The sequence below is a fragment of the Podarcis muralis genome, chromosome 11, assembly GCF_964188315.1.
Source record: "Podarcis muralis chromosome 11, rPodMur119.hap1.1, whole genome shotgun sequence".
Lineage (NCBI taxonomy): Eukaryota > Metazoa > Chordata > Lepidosauria > Squamata > Lacertidae > Podarcis > Podarcis muralis.
The window spans coordinates 7,580,259-7,595,474 of record NC_135665.1 but is presented as its reverse complement, the minus strand read 5'-3'; the positions used below and the strand labels follow the sequence as shown (position 1 = coordinate 7,595,474).

Sequence of the window (15,216 nt, the reverse complement as noted above, 5' to 3'; positions counted from 1 at the left end):
CTTTCTGTCCTTTTGCCGCAATATTCAATGAACAGTGCAATGAAAACGTCAGCCCAGTATGCAGCAGCTGTGAACTCCATGTTAGGGATCAGTAAAAAGCGATAAAAATTAATATCAGAATAACTTTATAAAAATCCATGGTGTGGCCACACTTGGAATATTGTGTACAGTTTGGTTGTCCCACCTCAAAAAGGATATTGTAGAGTTTGAAAAAGTCAGAAAAGGGCAACCAAAATTATCAGGGGCTGGAGCAACTGGCTTATAAGGAAAGATTACAGCATTTGGGGTTACTTGCCTTTTTTCTAAGCTAAATGAGAACATGATTGATGTGTGTAAAATTATCCATGGTGTGGAAAAAGTATACAGTGGTACCTCTGGATGCGAACGGGATCCGTTCCGGAGCCCCGTTCACATCCTGAAGAGAACACAACCAGCGCATGCGCGGGTTGCGATTCGCCGTTTCTGTGCATTCGTGTGACGTCATTTTGAGCGTCTGCAAATGCGCGAGCGGCGAAACCCGGAAGTAATGCGTTATTGGAACGCATTACTTCCGGGTCGCCGCAGAGCGCAACCCAAAAACGCTCAACCTGAAGCAACTTTAACCCGAGGTATGACTGTATAGGCTTTTTCCTGTCATAACACTAGGACCTGGCGTCTTTCAGTGAAGCTGAAATGTGGGTGACAGGGGTGCCCACTTGAATAAAATATTGGGGGGGGCAAGGTAAGCCCTGCCCCACATAATTATTCACATGATGTGGCACACAAACACCGTTTGAATGGTGTCTATCAGCTTGGGGGGCAGTGCCCTCAAAAAAATTGGGGGGGGGGAGCAAAAGCACCTCGGCCTCTAAGAGTTTGCTCTTATGGGGGGAAATTCAGGACAGACAAAAGTAAGCACTTTTTCATGCAGCACATAGATAAACTGTGGAATTTACAATCACAAAATGTAATAGTTCCCACCAGTTTAGACAAATGCTGGATACAATCAGGCTAGCTTTCTAATATCATGATTCATTTTCACTGAACTGGTTTTTTAAAAATCAAACGGTTAAAACAAGACTTTAAAGAGCCGACTTTTTTTTCCTTAATAAAATTGCACAAAATATCTGCAAAAGTTGTCTCACAGACTTACTTGGAGGGGGAAACATGTTTGCTTGGGACAGTAAGAACTTACTGAGATTGTCTTTCTCCTGTAGTCATCGCTGTTCTTTAAGCGGGGAGGACTTGAACAGACAATGGCAAAATCCCAACCTAGATCTGCACCCCACCATTTATCATGCCAAAGGCCTGCTGCAGTATTTGGCTACCATAAAACGTTTGCCCCTGGTAAGTGTTCGTATCCGTGTGCTCACCCAGTTCACTCCACGGAAGTAAAAGCATCGGAGGTCATTCTGGCATTGCATTTCTGGCATGAAAACACCCCTTCCTCTCCCAAAATATATGAAATCTGTGAGGGAACTCTATTGACAGATGTTTCTCCTCATAAACTTCTACAGTTCTACCTCCGCAGATCCCATGCTCTGCTTTTAAATGTGGTCAGTATTATTAGCAGCAACAGACAGATGAGACTCTTCATGTGATTTTCTGTAGCTGTGGCTTTCTGTAGATCAGGAGTGACTAACTGTTGTTGGTCCAACGGCCATATTGACACTTTGCCACCACCCCCGTGCAGGCCTCATGTCAGTAGTGTGTGCGGCCAATGTGTGTGCATGCACACATGTGCATACATAAACGTGCAGGTGCACAGTACTGTTTGCTATGCATAGGTCATTTGTAAAGGTAAAGGACCCCTGACAGTTAAGTCCAGTCGCGGACGACTCTGTGGTTGCGGCGCTCATCTTGCTTTACTGGCTGAGGGAGCCGACGTTTGTCCGCAGACAGTTTTTCCGGGTCATGTGGCCAGCATGACTAAGCTGCTTCTGGCGAACCAGAGCAGTGCACGGAAATGCCGTTTACCTTCCCGCCAGAGCTGTACCTATTTATCTACTTGCACTTTGACGTGCTTTCGAACTGTTAGGTTGGCAGGAGCAGGGACTGAATAATGGGAGCTCACCCCATCGCGGGGATTCGAACCAATGACCTTCCAATTGGCAAGCCCTAGGCTTTGTGGTTTAGACCACAGCGCCACCCATGTCCCAACATAGGTCATTCTAGGCAACATAAAAAGCCGTATTTATCCCTACTCCAGCATTGGATATGTGTGGAAATGTTGCATTTCCCTCTCAAAAAGCAAGCAGGTTTTATCCCAAATCTTAGTGCTGTGGTGTTTCATGCTAAGATCAAAGGTCTCTCTTTAGAGAAAATCTTTGAAGAGCAGGCAGAGCAAATTAGACTTCAGGGTCCCAGGATGTTTGTATGCGAATGGAGGCAGAATGTTGGTGAAAAGGGAAAGACATGAATGCTTCTGTTACATTTAGTTGGGCTAATTTTCGTTCTTCCTTTTTTACATAGTTGAACCATCTGAGAGAATGTAAAGAGGTTATGGACTATTTCTCAGGATTTGTTACTTGATTTCATTGTTATGTAAAGTGACTTTTTAAAATACTTAATACCATTTCCTTCATTTCTTTTTTATGTTATGTTTCCTTCTCTCTTTTTTAAATCAAAAGTTCTAAGCCAAACTTCACGCTTTTGTCCTTGTTCATATGTAATAGTCCTGATCTGATAAAACATTGTGTGTTCCATCTTAGCCCTTCCCTGTTGCACAACCAAACTGGGAATCTGTGACTAAGAGTTCCTGATTCTGGTTTCATATCCTCATTTGGAGGGAACATTTTAATAACAATTTCCCAGTTCAAGCATCATAAGAAACAGGTTTAAGAAACAGATACATTCACTGAAGCTGCTTATGTGAGGGAAGGCAGGAGCATACAGTTAGCTCCCGAGCCAATAAACCATAGTTTATTAGCCTGGGATCATTACATCAGAACGTCGCCTTTGACTCCTTGAAGAAATGGGATTCATTACAGAGTAATAAAAGACAGCACAGAAATTGAACAAACGGTATATAATTGATGAGCTGGAATATTTGTGAAAAATCTCTGCCCCCAGTTAATTTATAATTGTTATAATTTGGCTATTATTGGGGGAATATTTGAAAACTAATAAAAAATTACCGTATTTTGCACCCCATAGGACGCTCCGGCCCATAGGACGCACCTACTTTTTTGGGGGGGAAATAAAGAAAAAAAAAATTATTCCCCCCCCCCCAGGTGCGGGGCTGGAAGAACCAGGTCGGGGAACAGCGGGAAGGCGCGCTCTGCCTCCCCGCTGTCCCCCGAGCTTGTGGGGCTGGCGATGGGGAGAAGTGCGCTGATCCCGGGGAGATCCCGGGACTGCAGGCAGCTCTGCGCAGCCACCGGGAGCGGGGCGGGACTTCACGCCCGGCTCCCGGTGGCCGCGCAGAGCTGCGCTGAGCCCGGGACTGCAGGCAGCTCTGTGCGGCCATCTGGAGCGGGGCGGGACTTCGCGCCCGGCTCCTGGTGGCCGCGCAGAGCTGCGTTGAGCCCGGGACTGCAGGCAGCTCTGCACAACCCTCGGAGCCGGTCTCCCGAGGGTTGCATAGAGCTTCCTGAAGCCTGGAGAGCGAGAGGGGTCGGTGTGCACCGACCCCTCTCGCTCTCCAGGCTTCAGCGAAAGCCTGCATTCGCCCCATAGGACGCACACACATTTCCCCTTCATTTTTGGAGGGGAAAAAGTGCATCCTATAGGGCGAAAAATACGGTACTTACAAAAAAAATATATATCTCTGCCCCACTACAGATACAAGAAAGTTGCATCTTTTATAACTTTTGAAAACTTTATTTCTCCTAGGTTTTTTGTGATTATCATGGTCATTCTCGCAAGAAAAACGTATTTATGTATGGCTGCAGCATCAAGGAAACTATGTGGCACACTAATCTTAGTGCTGCTTCTTGCGATGTGGTTGAAGACCTTGGCTATAGGGTGAGTTGTTGCTTTAAAAATCCAAACGAGGCCACAACAGATTCATAATTTCTAATTCTATTTATATTGTCTAATCCTCAAGTGATAACACTGCCAGTAGTATTTTGCCCAGAGGAGATCCATTGACATTGAAAGACCTGAGTTAGTCATATCCACAAATTCCAGTGGGTCCACTCAATGAGCTTTGACTAACATGAATACAACCCACTGTTCTGGAAAATTTAACTATCTGGTTTTTAATTAGTGAAGTGAACATAAAACAGCTTCCTTAAAAAATCCAGTAAAATTTCATGTAAGAAACTATTAAAACATTGGGGATAGATAGATAAATATTCTATATATTGTTGATATGCATCATATGTAAATATATTTTAATTAATTTTCCCTGTCTGTTCATTCTGCGGCTATAGCCTAAAACCCCAATAATATATTATTACTGTACTAAGGAGAATGCTTTAATAAAGTTTTGTGATGACAGCAGAATTATAAAGGATAAAGAATAGTATATTTATTTTTATTAATAATTTTTATTGCTTTTCCAATAAAAACAGCCAATCAACATATCTAAATCATAATCCAATTAAAAATAATAAACTAAAATTAAAAAAAAATGTAATCCAAATTGTAATTATTAATTTTTCTGGGCTCCCCATAGTCTGGACCTCTGAAGCATATCTCCAAATCTTCGTTCCTGCCTCTTCTCATTGTTTTCATATTTTCCGCCTTAAGGATAGAAGTATATTTATAATACAATTGTAGAAGAATTGGCAAGCCAGATCCTCAACAGTTTGGACAAGTCTCATGAGGCTAGAAGCTCCTTCCCCTCCATTCTACATCTGGTATCACTGCAGTGGGATATAAAATCACAGCCGCAACCCACACGCTGGATTGTATCTCATACTGCTGTTCCTCACATAGTGGACTTCCATTTGGTTGTACAAACTGTATAAATAGGGAATGCCCTGCTTTTTCTTTTTTTTTAATAGCTGGGTGGTATTCTCATGAGTGTCCACTACATCACAAAAGTTCCTCTCATTTTTAATAATAATAATGATAATAATAATGATAATAATAATAATAATAATAATGATAATTTATTATTTCTACCCCGCCCATCTGGCTGAGTTTCCCCAGCCACTCTGGGCGGCTCCCAATCAGTGTTAAAAACAGTACAGCGTTACATATTAAAAACTTCCCTGAAGTTTGTGTAGTTTTCCCTGACTCTGGCTACTTTTAGGCATACGGTGAGAACTTTTTTTATTCTGCCAAGTCTTCGTGGTGTAATACCGTATTTTTCGCCCTATAGGACGCACTTTTCCCCCTCCAAAAATGAAGGGGAAATGTGTGTGCATCCTATGGGGTGAATGCAGGCTTTCGCTGAAGCCTGGAGAGCCCCATCTCCAGCCCCGCAAACTTGGGGGACAGCGGGAGGCGCAGCGCGCCTTTCCCGCTGTCCCCCGACTTGGTTAGAAGGCTGGCGGGGGGGGGGGGAGAAGCCTGCTCCTCCCCGTCGCCAGCCCCGCAAACTCGGGGGACAGAAGGAGGCGCAGCACGCCTTTCCCGCTGTCCCCCGACTTGGCTAGAAGGCTGGCAGAGGGCTTTCCCCTCCTCCAGCCCCGCAAGCTCCCAGAGTGATGCCAAAGATGCACGCAGCTTCGGCATGGCTGTGGGTCCCTTTCTGGGGGCTGGGGGAGGGGGAAGCTCCGCTTTCCCCAGCCCCACAAGCTCCCAGAGCGATGCCAAAGCTGCACGCAGCTTCGGCATCGCTCTGGGTCCTGTTCTGGGGGCTGGCATCGGGGGAAGCCCGAGCTTCCCCCGGCCCTGCGCGTGGGGGGTGGATAATTTTTTCCCCTTTATTACCCCCCCCCCAAATCTAGGTGCGTCCTATGGGCCGGTGCGTCCTATAGGGCGAAAAATACGGTAATTTTTCTGCTAACCATCCTGCTGTTTTATTACGGTCGTTTTCTGTGTTTGTATTGGTACTTTAAGTGGCGCTTTTTGCTGCTGTTGTATTTCGTGTTGTTATACTTATATATTTGTTAACTGCCCTGGGCTTGCTTTGGGGGGGAAAGGTGGGGTATAAATCGGTTGAAATAAATTATTGGAATGCATCCTTCTTCTAGCCTTAATTTTTTATTTATTTGCATCTAAATAATATGTAGCCTGAAATCCACAGGATTTCAGTTATATACTTTTATCCACAGGACTTCAGTTATATACTTTTATCCACAGGACTTCAGTTATATACTTTTATCCACAGGACTTCAGTTATATACTTTTATCCACAGGACTTCAGTTATATACTTTTTCACATATTGAAAGTGGACCAAGTAATGCACCTTTTAATATTCAGTGGTTTCTTGACATTGTACCTGCTAAACTTTTTAACGGTTTCAGACTGCTGTTAAATACTTCCTTCCTCTAGACCCTTCCAAAGATTCTGAGTCAGACAGCGCCAGCATTCTGCATGAGCAGCTGCAGTTTTGTGGTAGAAAAGTCCAAGGAATCTACAGCACGTGTTGTTGTTTGGAGAGAAATAGGCGTTCAGAGGAGTTACACCATGGAAAGCACATTATGTGGATGTGACCAGGGGAAGTACAAGGTAAAAAATAAAACTGAATTGTAAAAATGGCATCTGTATATTTAATGAGTCTGAAAAAATAATTTTGTGCATTGCCTGGATTCTCTTTAGAGAAACACTTTGAAATATGTATTATCTAAGGGCCAAACCACATATTAGGGTAAACAAACATTTTTTTTTTTAATGGTTCAGCCTGGCCACTTTCTTTAAAAAGGGAGGTGAAAGGGAAAAATCTGTCAGGTCTCAATCTGGGACATGCCACTGATCTGGATTGTGTCCCTGCAAAGGTTTTCTGCCAAAACCTGCCCCTAACCATGCCTGTAATTTGTCCCTGAATGTGCTTTCCAGTAAGCAATACCTTTGGGGGTTAATAGGAGAGGAGATTTTAAAGCACATAATAGGTCAGAAGCATGTTCAGAATAAAAGGGGTGTGGGTGGCGCTGCAGGTTAAACCACAGAGCCTAGGACTTGCCGATCAGAAGATCGGCGGTTCAAATCCCCGCAACGGGGTGAGCTCCCGTTCCTTGGTCCCTGCTCCTGCCAACCTAGCAGTTTGAAAGGACGTCAAAGTGCAAGCAGATAAATAGGTACCACTCCAGTGGGAAGGTAAATGGCATTTCCGTGTGCTGCTCTGGTTCGCCAGAAGCGGCTTAGTCATGATGGCCACATGACCCGGAAGCTGTACGCCGGCTCCCTTGGCCAATAAAGCGAGATGAGCGCCGCAACCCCAAAGTCGGCCACGACTGGATCTAATGGCCCTTTACCTTTCTGTTCAGAATGGTGTCCCGCAAATGCTTTTTCTTCAAAATAAAGTGGCCAGTTTTGCCTACTTTTTGAATGGCATGTTTATCATAGCTTGTACTCTGGACCCCAAACACATCTTATAAAGATATAAACTTTGGGGATCATCCGGTTTTGCATTTATTGCTTTAATACTTTAATTAGCTGGTCTTGCATCTCTTCATAAGACAAACTGTGCCAGGAGTTATTTTTAGCAGTAGCATCAGACATAATTAAACTAACCACTCAGTGAATATGTTGTTCTCTAATTAGGGCTTACAAATTGGGACACGTGAACTCGAAGAGATGGGAGCCAAGTTCTGTTCTGGTTTATTGCGTTTGAAAAGGTTGACATCGCCACTAGAATACAACCTGCCATCTACGCTCTTTGACATTGAAAATGAATTGATTGAATCCAATTGTAAAGTGACAAGGTAGTACGAGCTTAAAATGTTGTTGTACTAAATGTTTATTTGTTTCAGAATACTTAAATTCCACTTATGAAGTTGTTTTCAAGAGATTCTTACAATAAAACAATACATTCAAATCTGGTAACAGAAAGAGGAATACCATGGTGACCCTGTGGTGCCAGGTTTATGCAGCTAACATTTCCTTCTTTCATCGTTGCCCTTCCTGGTGTTGCCCCTCCGTCTCCGCCTATGAGACTGCAGACATCACTGATGATCTGAGAGACAAGGGATAGTGGATGGAGCAGCTGGGTCTCATCCAGTCCATGATGGAGGCAAGTCTTCTCTTGCCAGGCAACAGTTCTCAGTGATGTCCTCTAGATAAAATAATAATATGAAACAGTTGGAGGCGGGGAATTTAAAATGTAGTAACTACAGCAGAAGGTAGATTTTAGTGCAAATTTGGGGTGCGTGTGTGTCTGTAAAACAGATGGAGAAAGGAAAGCATTGCCCAACACATGTCCAAATCAATTTTTCTACGTGTGCATGTAAAGAACACTCTGCATCCGTAACCTGGGTTGCTGAATCTGGATCAGGATCTCTGTGTAAAGAACACAATTTCAGACAGACATTTTGTAGTATGTACCTATCTATGGCTTTCTCAGCTCTTTAATCATTTTAACACCTAAAATGAAAGGACCAGCTTCCTTTCAGAGGTAAGTTTCAAATTATCTTTGTTGGATAGGTTTTGAGATTGATTTTTGGTAGAGTCTAGTGGCACATTTCACCGCTAGAATTGATAGTGGGCAAAGATTCTTATAGCCTGGGAAATGGTGAGATTTCCCTTTTGTCTTCAGACATGTGAAGACGCTTCCCTTTCCCCACTGTCTGTGGTTTCACTCACCTACTGTGCTGTCACAGTGAAGTGATGCACTGTTTTCATTTCTGTTGTCTTTGTGTGATGCACTTTAATCGGTTTTATATGAAAGTTGACCTGACTTGCTCTGCAAAAATGTTTCGGAGGGGCGGGGAGGGTAAAGCTTCAGTGAAGAAACTTGTCTTGTAGAAAATGTCCTCCTGATTGAATCTCCAAAACCTGTTTCCTTAGGAGACCACATTGATACCCCTTGCTTATTTTTCTTTACTTGACTGCATTTTAATAAAAACACATTGAAATCTCAGTAATCTTGGAATAACTTTGTTATAAACACTAGCCTCAGTTATGTTGCTGTAGAAATTACTTTTCTATTTTTGGTTTGTTTTTTCGTTCTGTGGCTCTGACAAATTAGTTGGTGCAGTTAGGCATGCTGTGAAAGGGGCAGTTATCCAATGTATAAAAATGCCCTATTCTGATGTCTGCCTAAAAATGTGTTGATGGAGGAGCGGGGAGGCATGACTGGCCCCCACATTCCCATCACTTCTGGCTGCAGCCTTGGATTCTTTGCATCTCCAGCTGGATGCGCTTGGGATCCTTCCTGCAATTGGGAGCCCTGATCACACAGATCTCTGTTCCCAGGAGGCTTCAAGAGAACATGCAAGACTCCTCCTTCAGACCTTCCTTTCAGTGCGCAATGTCAGAGGTGGAGCCACCAGGGCTGATCCATGCAGAGAGGATAGAGAGAATGCATATGGCCTTTTGCCACATAGGCTTTCATTTTTCTGGGTCTATGTGTTGCGTGTTTTGAAAATTCAGAGTTCAGAATGTTTTGTTAATATAAGAAAAGATATTTATTGATGAAGGGCTTTGTAAGACGTTGTTGCTGCTGCTGCCAATTTTGGGGGAGAATGGTAATGCATCTCCTATATAACATTTGGCACTCAGTGATACATAGCTGTCACCCGTCCCTTATTTGGCGGGAAACTCCCTTATCCCAGCGCCGTGTCCCGCTGCTGTGCCGGATTGATGGTGTCCCTTAAATTTCCCGGGTTTCATGCTCACCCAGCTGGGGAGGGAAGCAGCGGCTCGAGGTCCTCCGCCTCGAGAGAGCGAGAGAGAAAGTGCGCACACGAGCTGCCGCATCTCCGTCTCTCCCTTTTCCCCCTCAGGGGTGCGTCATGAGGAGACGGGTGGCGGCGGGCAGGCAGGCAGCCCCTCTCTTGAGAGGCTTCCACTGCGCTGCCAGGGGAAGCCAGAGGCGGCAGCGACGGCGGTGGCCTGAGGGAGGAGGAAGAGGAGGGGATGGGGAGGGACGCAGAAGGGCGGTGCTTCAGCAGCAGCTGCTGCGGCGCCGCAACCGCGTCATGCCGGGTTTGCGGGCGGCGTGGGCGAGAGTCTCTCTCCCTCTCGGGCGGGGAAGGGCCAATGGAACTCATAAGCTAAGCAAAATTCCTTCTTTTGGCTGCTGATCCCTTATTTTTGAGGCTGCTGGTCCCTTATTTTCAAATCTGTAAGTTGACAGCTATGCAACGATAGAATGAATGGCTATAGTTATCATGTTATTGGTCCAGAGCCTCTTGGTCACATTTTAGAAAAACTAATTAGTTTTTTTATTGCGTTAAATGTGTTTATGCTGGGAAGCTGCTTCACTTGAGCATAATAGACGATAAGCCTACTCTCCTGGTGTTCTTGCTGCAGCCCCACTACGTACGTCCTGGAAGAAGATGAACCTCGCTTTCTTGAAGAAGTGGATTATAGTGCAGAGAGCAATGACGAGCCAGAGGTTGAGTTGGCCAATAATGCTGGTGACTATGAGCCCAGTCTCCAAGAAGAAGGACATTCTGACTCTGAAATTACAAGGACGCATTTGCCTTGAGACATCCTTGGAGCACAAAGAAGAAATTAAATACTCTGGATTGATTATGGAAGATGGACACGGAGGGGTATTTAAATCCTGTGATTTTGCTCGAGCAAATTAACTGCAGTCAGTCCAGTTCAAAAACAATAAATGTCTCTGGCTTTTAAATGAGTTGACACTTGTTTTATTTAAAGAGTTTAGTTCTTATCCCGAGCACTGAGCTTTATCACTTGATTGCCTGTTAAATATTGTTGCATGGCTATTTGTGTTCATCCCTATAATTACCAAAAAAAATAAGTAAGAAGTTATTGGTGTTTCAGAAGGCAGCAGCCACACTTTATTCCTTACGATGCTGACTTCTGAGCTGGTTTCTGAAACTCACATAAACAGAGCTTTGTTGGTTTTGTGCGTGTTTGTGCGGACATTTCACCCTCCACATTTTGCTGTTTGTGTTTAACACAGCGCAGGGCTCGCTCTGCAGTAGTTTGTTTTGCACTTAACTGAGAAAGAAAACGGATGTACTGAGTGATGTATATCTTGAGCCTTAAATAAAATGTGATTACATGATTTTACGATCTGAATATCTAATTCAGAAAATATTTGTGTTTTGCACAGTAATTCCTTTTGCCAGGCAAAGGCTTTGATAGTCTTTGTAAAAGCACATCAATCTATGTCTGTACTATACCACTTCATACAACAAGTAGGAGCTCATATGGTTGCAAGCTTCTCCATATAAAAACAGTTACTGAGCATAGGAAATCACCATAGAAAACAGGCAGAAGTCTGTTCGTCATGGCATAGCATTCTATGTGCATTCTATTTGGTGGTTGTTTTTTTAATGGAGGAGCTGTCTGTCATGTGCCTCCCCCCCCACTTGTAGATTGAAGTGGTATAGTCCAGACGTACAGTTGCCATCTCACCTGCTTTTCATGAGAACTAAGCCTTCCAGGAGTTATATATTTTATATATGCATTCATAACCTTCCTCCTGAAGTAAATATGAAACTTGGGGGAAACCTGTTTTATTAGTAAGTATAAACTTTAATTGTATGTATATTTAGTGACAGAAACCAATAACATGGTTGTATTCAATTAAATCATCCCATTCATGAAAAGACTTCCCCTCCCTCTCTTCTCCCTGTGCCCCCCCCCCAAATATGCGGGTTTGGAAGAACCCACAGAACAGATTTAGAGGGCACACGGGGAAGGGGGGAAGGTATGCTGTGAAAGAGGAGGTCCTTGTACAAATGGGGCAATGTTGCTGGATACATGTCTTAGCCCTGCCCCCCATTTAGCATGCACATAGCTAAAATAAATTGTGTGTGCCCTGGATGCATCACTTATACTTCTCAGTTCTGCCCATGTACTCCTAGAGGGATAGTGGTGTCCATTTGGAATGGAGTTTCCAAATGCATATTTGTTGTACCACTAGAATTCAGTGTGGTTCAGAGAAAATTAAAATGAGAATTGAGAATGTTTAAATGTGGTACCTAAATATGCAGATGCTCTAGATCAGGGGTCAGCAACCTTTTCCAGCCGTGGGCCGGTCCACCGTCCCTCAGACCATGTGGTGGGCCAGACTATATTTTTTTTTGGGGGGGGTGAACGAATTCCTATGCCCCACAAATCACCCAGAGATGCATTTTGAATAAAAGGACTCATTCTACTCATGTAAAAACACGCTGATTCCAAGACGGTCTGTGGGCCGGATTGAGAAGGCAATCCAGCCCCTGGGCCTTAGGTTTCCTACCCCTGCCCTAGATGCTCAAATTTTCATTTTGTCTTGGGTATACCCAATTATAGCTGCTGTTTCTCTCCCACCCCACCCCACCCCACATCTTACTTTCTTGAGATTGTAAATCAAATCAGATGCAAAATTGGCACCAAGACATGAATACTGAGAGGGCAGAACTGCATGTGTTACTTCCCCGTTGCATCTTCCTAGACAAAACACACCTGTTCACCCTCACAAACACCTATCTCTGGTTTGGGGGGCATTAGAAATGGAGCTGGTTTGCAGTTTTGTTTTGTTTTTTAAACCAGCTGCTTGTTGGTCAAGAGGAACTGGTTTAATTTTGTAAATGGCCCTTCACTTACTAAGGAAATGTATGGAAAGAAATAACATAAGCGAAGCATTCTTTCGCGCGTGTTTGTCAAATGATATTTTTTTAAAAAACGCTCTGAAGTGTTTCACATTGTAAGGTAAAATGAATAAATTTATGAAATGCTTTGAACCGAAATATCGAGAACCAAGAAGTAGTATTATAGTTCCAAACCAGTATAAAAATTATTAAGGGCCTAACCTGCCACTTTTGCTACACTTTGCATCATTGCAGGATGCTGTGCCAATAGTGTTCCCTGGGACCCAGGTATATAGAAATACTCTCCTAGTGGTGATATTACATTTCTGGCTGGGAGGATGGCGCATGCAGTGACTCCACCTGGCGGCTGTAACATCCTCGCAACCAGGCTCCAGGATTCCCTTCTCCTCAACAGATGTTTGAGGAGCTAACACTCAACCAGTATCTGTTGCTCTGTGTGGTTCAGTAAAACTGTGGATCAGAACCTTGATCCATGCCTTTTGTGACTTACAGAAGTGGTGGGGGGAATATATTGCCATAAACAGAAATGAGAATTAATTGATTCTGTACCTATTTGGTGTTTGCATTGTCCTAACAAACAAACTTCTTGTGAACATGGGGTTTTATAAATTACGTTGGCATAAGAAGCAGTACTTCATTTCTTTTCCCCATCTCCTTAATCTATGAGGATTTAACAATCTTGCAGGCAATCTGTGAATGTTCTGGAATAAATCCCTGTGTTTTTAAAAGCCTTTTAACCTAATTTTGATTTTACAAAGTGATTTCTGATGCAAGCTTGAAATGGTGCAAGTATATAGATTTGGGTTGTACTTCCCTATTAACTTTTGAGGACTTCCTGAATTTAAGAGAGGAGATTGTGTATCTTTCCAGTAATACATTTTAATGAATGCTGGAATCTTCCTTTTAAAGTATTGTACCTCTCAGGCAAAGGTTGCCATTTGTGCCAATTTTCAGATGTTAGTACCATGTGAAATACTACACTTCTCTTAGCTGACGAAAGGCAGCAAATACTCAAATTAGGCTGTCAAAACAAAAACGTTTGTAGAAAAGTCAGGAAGCCCAGGTTTTAAAATAATTATTCAATGTAATGCTGTAATGATAAATTGTGGCAATATTATTGTGCATGCCCCTGCAGATATATTATTTATCAAGTAAGTGTATAATAAAAAAAAATACTATCATCTGGTTTCAGTACTTTTTTTTTGCTGGGGAGTGTAAAGAATCTTTAAAGTGCGAAAGTCTTGGCATGTTTTAAAAGACATTGTACAGATTACTAATGTTGCTACTAAGACATTTTTGTGATTCTGTTAAACTCGAAGAGCAATGAATCTGATACGTTTCAAATTCTGCTTCATATCAACATGAATATACAGTAGATTTCTTGTCAATGCATGTGTTTAAAATGGATATCCTATAAGCAGGTACAACTCTACATAAGTGGTCTACTGCTATTAGATGTGGTAACTGTTCCCTTTTCTGTGTATCTCTGCATATACCATGCAGAGAAAAAATAAGCCCAAATAACCATGCATTTCCAAAATTTAAAGGTAGCTTCATTTCCATTGCCTGTTGGGGGCTTTTTTCATTGCTTATAGCATTTTAGACATTATTCCATTAATATATGAAATACTGATCTCTTCAGCTTGATAAATCTATTTCAAAATTAATAGATGGGTAGAACCTTTGGACTATACTCACTGAATTGGATACAAATATATAAATAGCCAGTGAAAAATGAACAAATAATCAAAAATGCCTTTGGTGGGCAACGAAAAAGAAACAAAAGCTTTTTTGTACAAATACATGAAATAGATGTGCTCCATTGTACTTTGTGTTGAAACATTACAGACATTTTTTCTCCTTAATGAGTTAGTTATGCTCATTTTTAATGCAAAAAAAATTTAAAATCTTCTCCTTTCCTCTCTATTTTCATTTGTCCTGCATTTTGTGTATTGTTTTGGTTTCACTTGAAAATGGGCCTTTGCTTGATACTTTAAACAGATATATATTTGAAGTTAACCACCAGTACTTAAAAAGTTTTACTTTACTGACTATTCAATAACAGTAAAAATTTGGGAAAGGACACCCAAAGATGAATTTTCTTTGTTTTCACAATCCTTTTGTCATTAGAGCTCTGAAACTGATGCAAAAGAATTGCAGAAGCCAAAGGTTAGAGATAGTGAGGAAATCTATTAATGTAAGAAATAAAAACTGTCTCTCTGGCCTCCCACAAAGCAATTTCCCCCCTCTAGAGTCTAGTGGAATAGCCATTCAATGCTGGCTCCACAATGTGCATTTTTGGTTTTAGATCAGATTTTTCTCAGGCTCTCACTCGTCTCATTATGGTATTTGCCTGCCTAAGGCTACAATCCTATACGCATTTACGTGGGAATATGTCTCGCGGGATTTACTTCTGTACAGACAATTACAGCACTGCACTGTAAGCTAGTATTTTCTTCATTCCAATATATCATGTAAGGTCATGGCCACTCTTGGCCTACTCTGTTTCTCATGACCACTTTTGCACAGAACATGCGAGGGAGCGGGAAGAAAGAAAATTCGACAAAATCATCTTTAATAGCTCTGTGGTCAATCATGAGACCAAGTCTCTAAAGAGTCAGAACATTGTTTTTCGTAGAATGAAGACGACGATCATTTTGGGATCAG

At 42.5% G+C, this 15,216-nt stretch overlaps 1 protein-coding gene across 4 annotated transcripts in view; it reads left to right on the top strand.

Moving 5' to 3' along the window:
- The window catches only part of AGTPBP1 (ATP/GTP binding carboxypeptidase 1), a 60,098-nt gene extending 46,368 nt beyond the window's left edge, over positions 1-13,730 (top strand). For 3 of the 4 annotated variants that reach the window (XM_028748891.2, XM_028748888.2, XM_028748889.2), the window contains 5 exons: positions 1,197-1,326; positions 3,814-3,945; positions 6,371-6,547; positions 7,580-7,740; positions 10,289-13,730. In XM_028748891.2, coding sequence (XP_028604724.2) covers positions 1,197-1,326; positions 3,814-3,945; positions 6,371-6,547; positions 7,580-7,740; positions 10,289-10,466 — 778 coding nt within the window. In that variant the 3' untranslated portion in view covers positions 10,467-13,730. Of the gene's footprint in view, positions 1-1,196; positions 1,327-3,813; positions 3,946-6,370; positions 6,548-7,579; positions 7,741-7,970; positions 8,049-10,288 lie in introns of all 4 variants that reach the window. The other variant, XR_013394605.1, reaches the window with a different exon arrangement.
- The last annotated feature ends 1,486 nt before the right edge of the window (positions 13,731-15,216 follow it).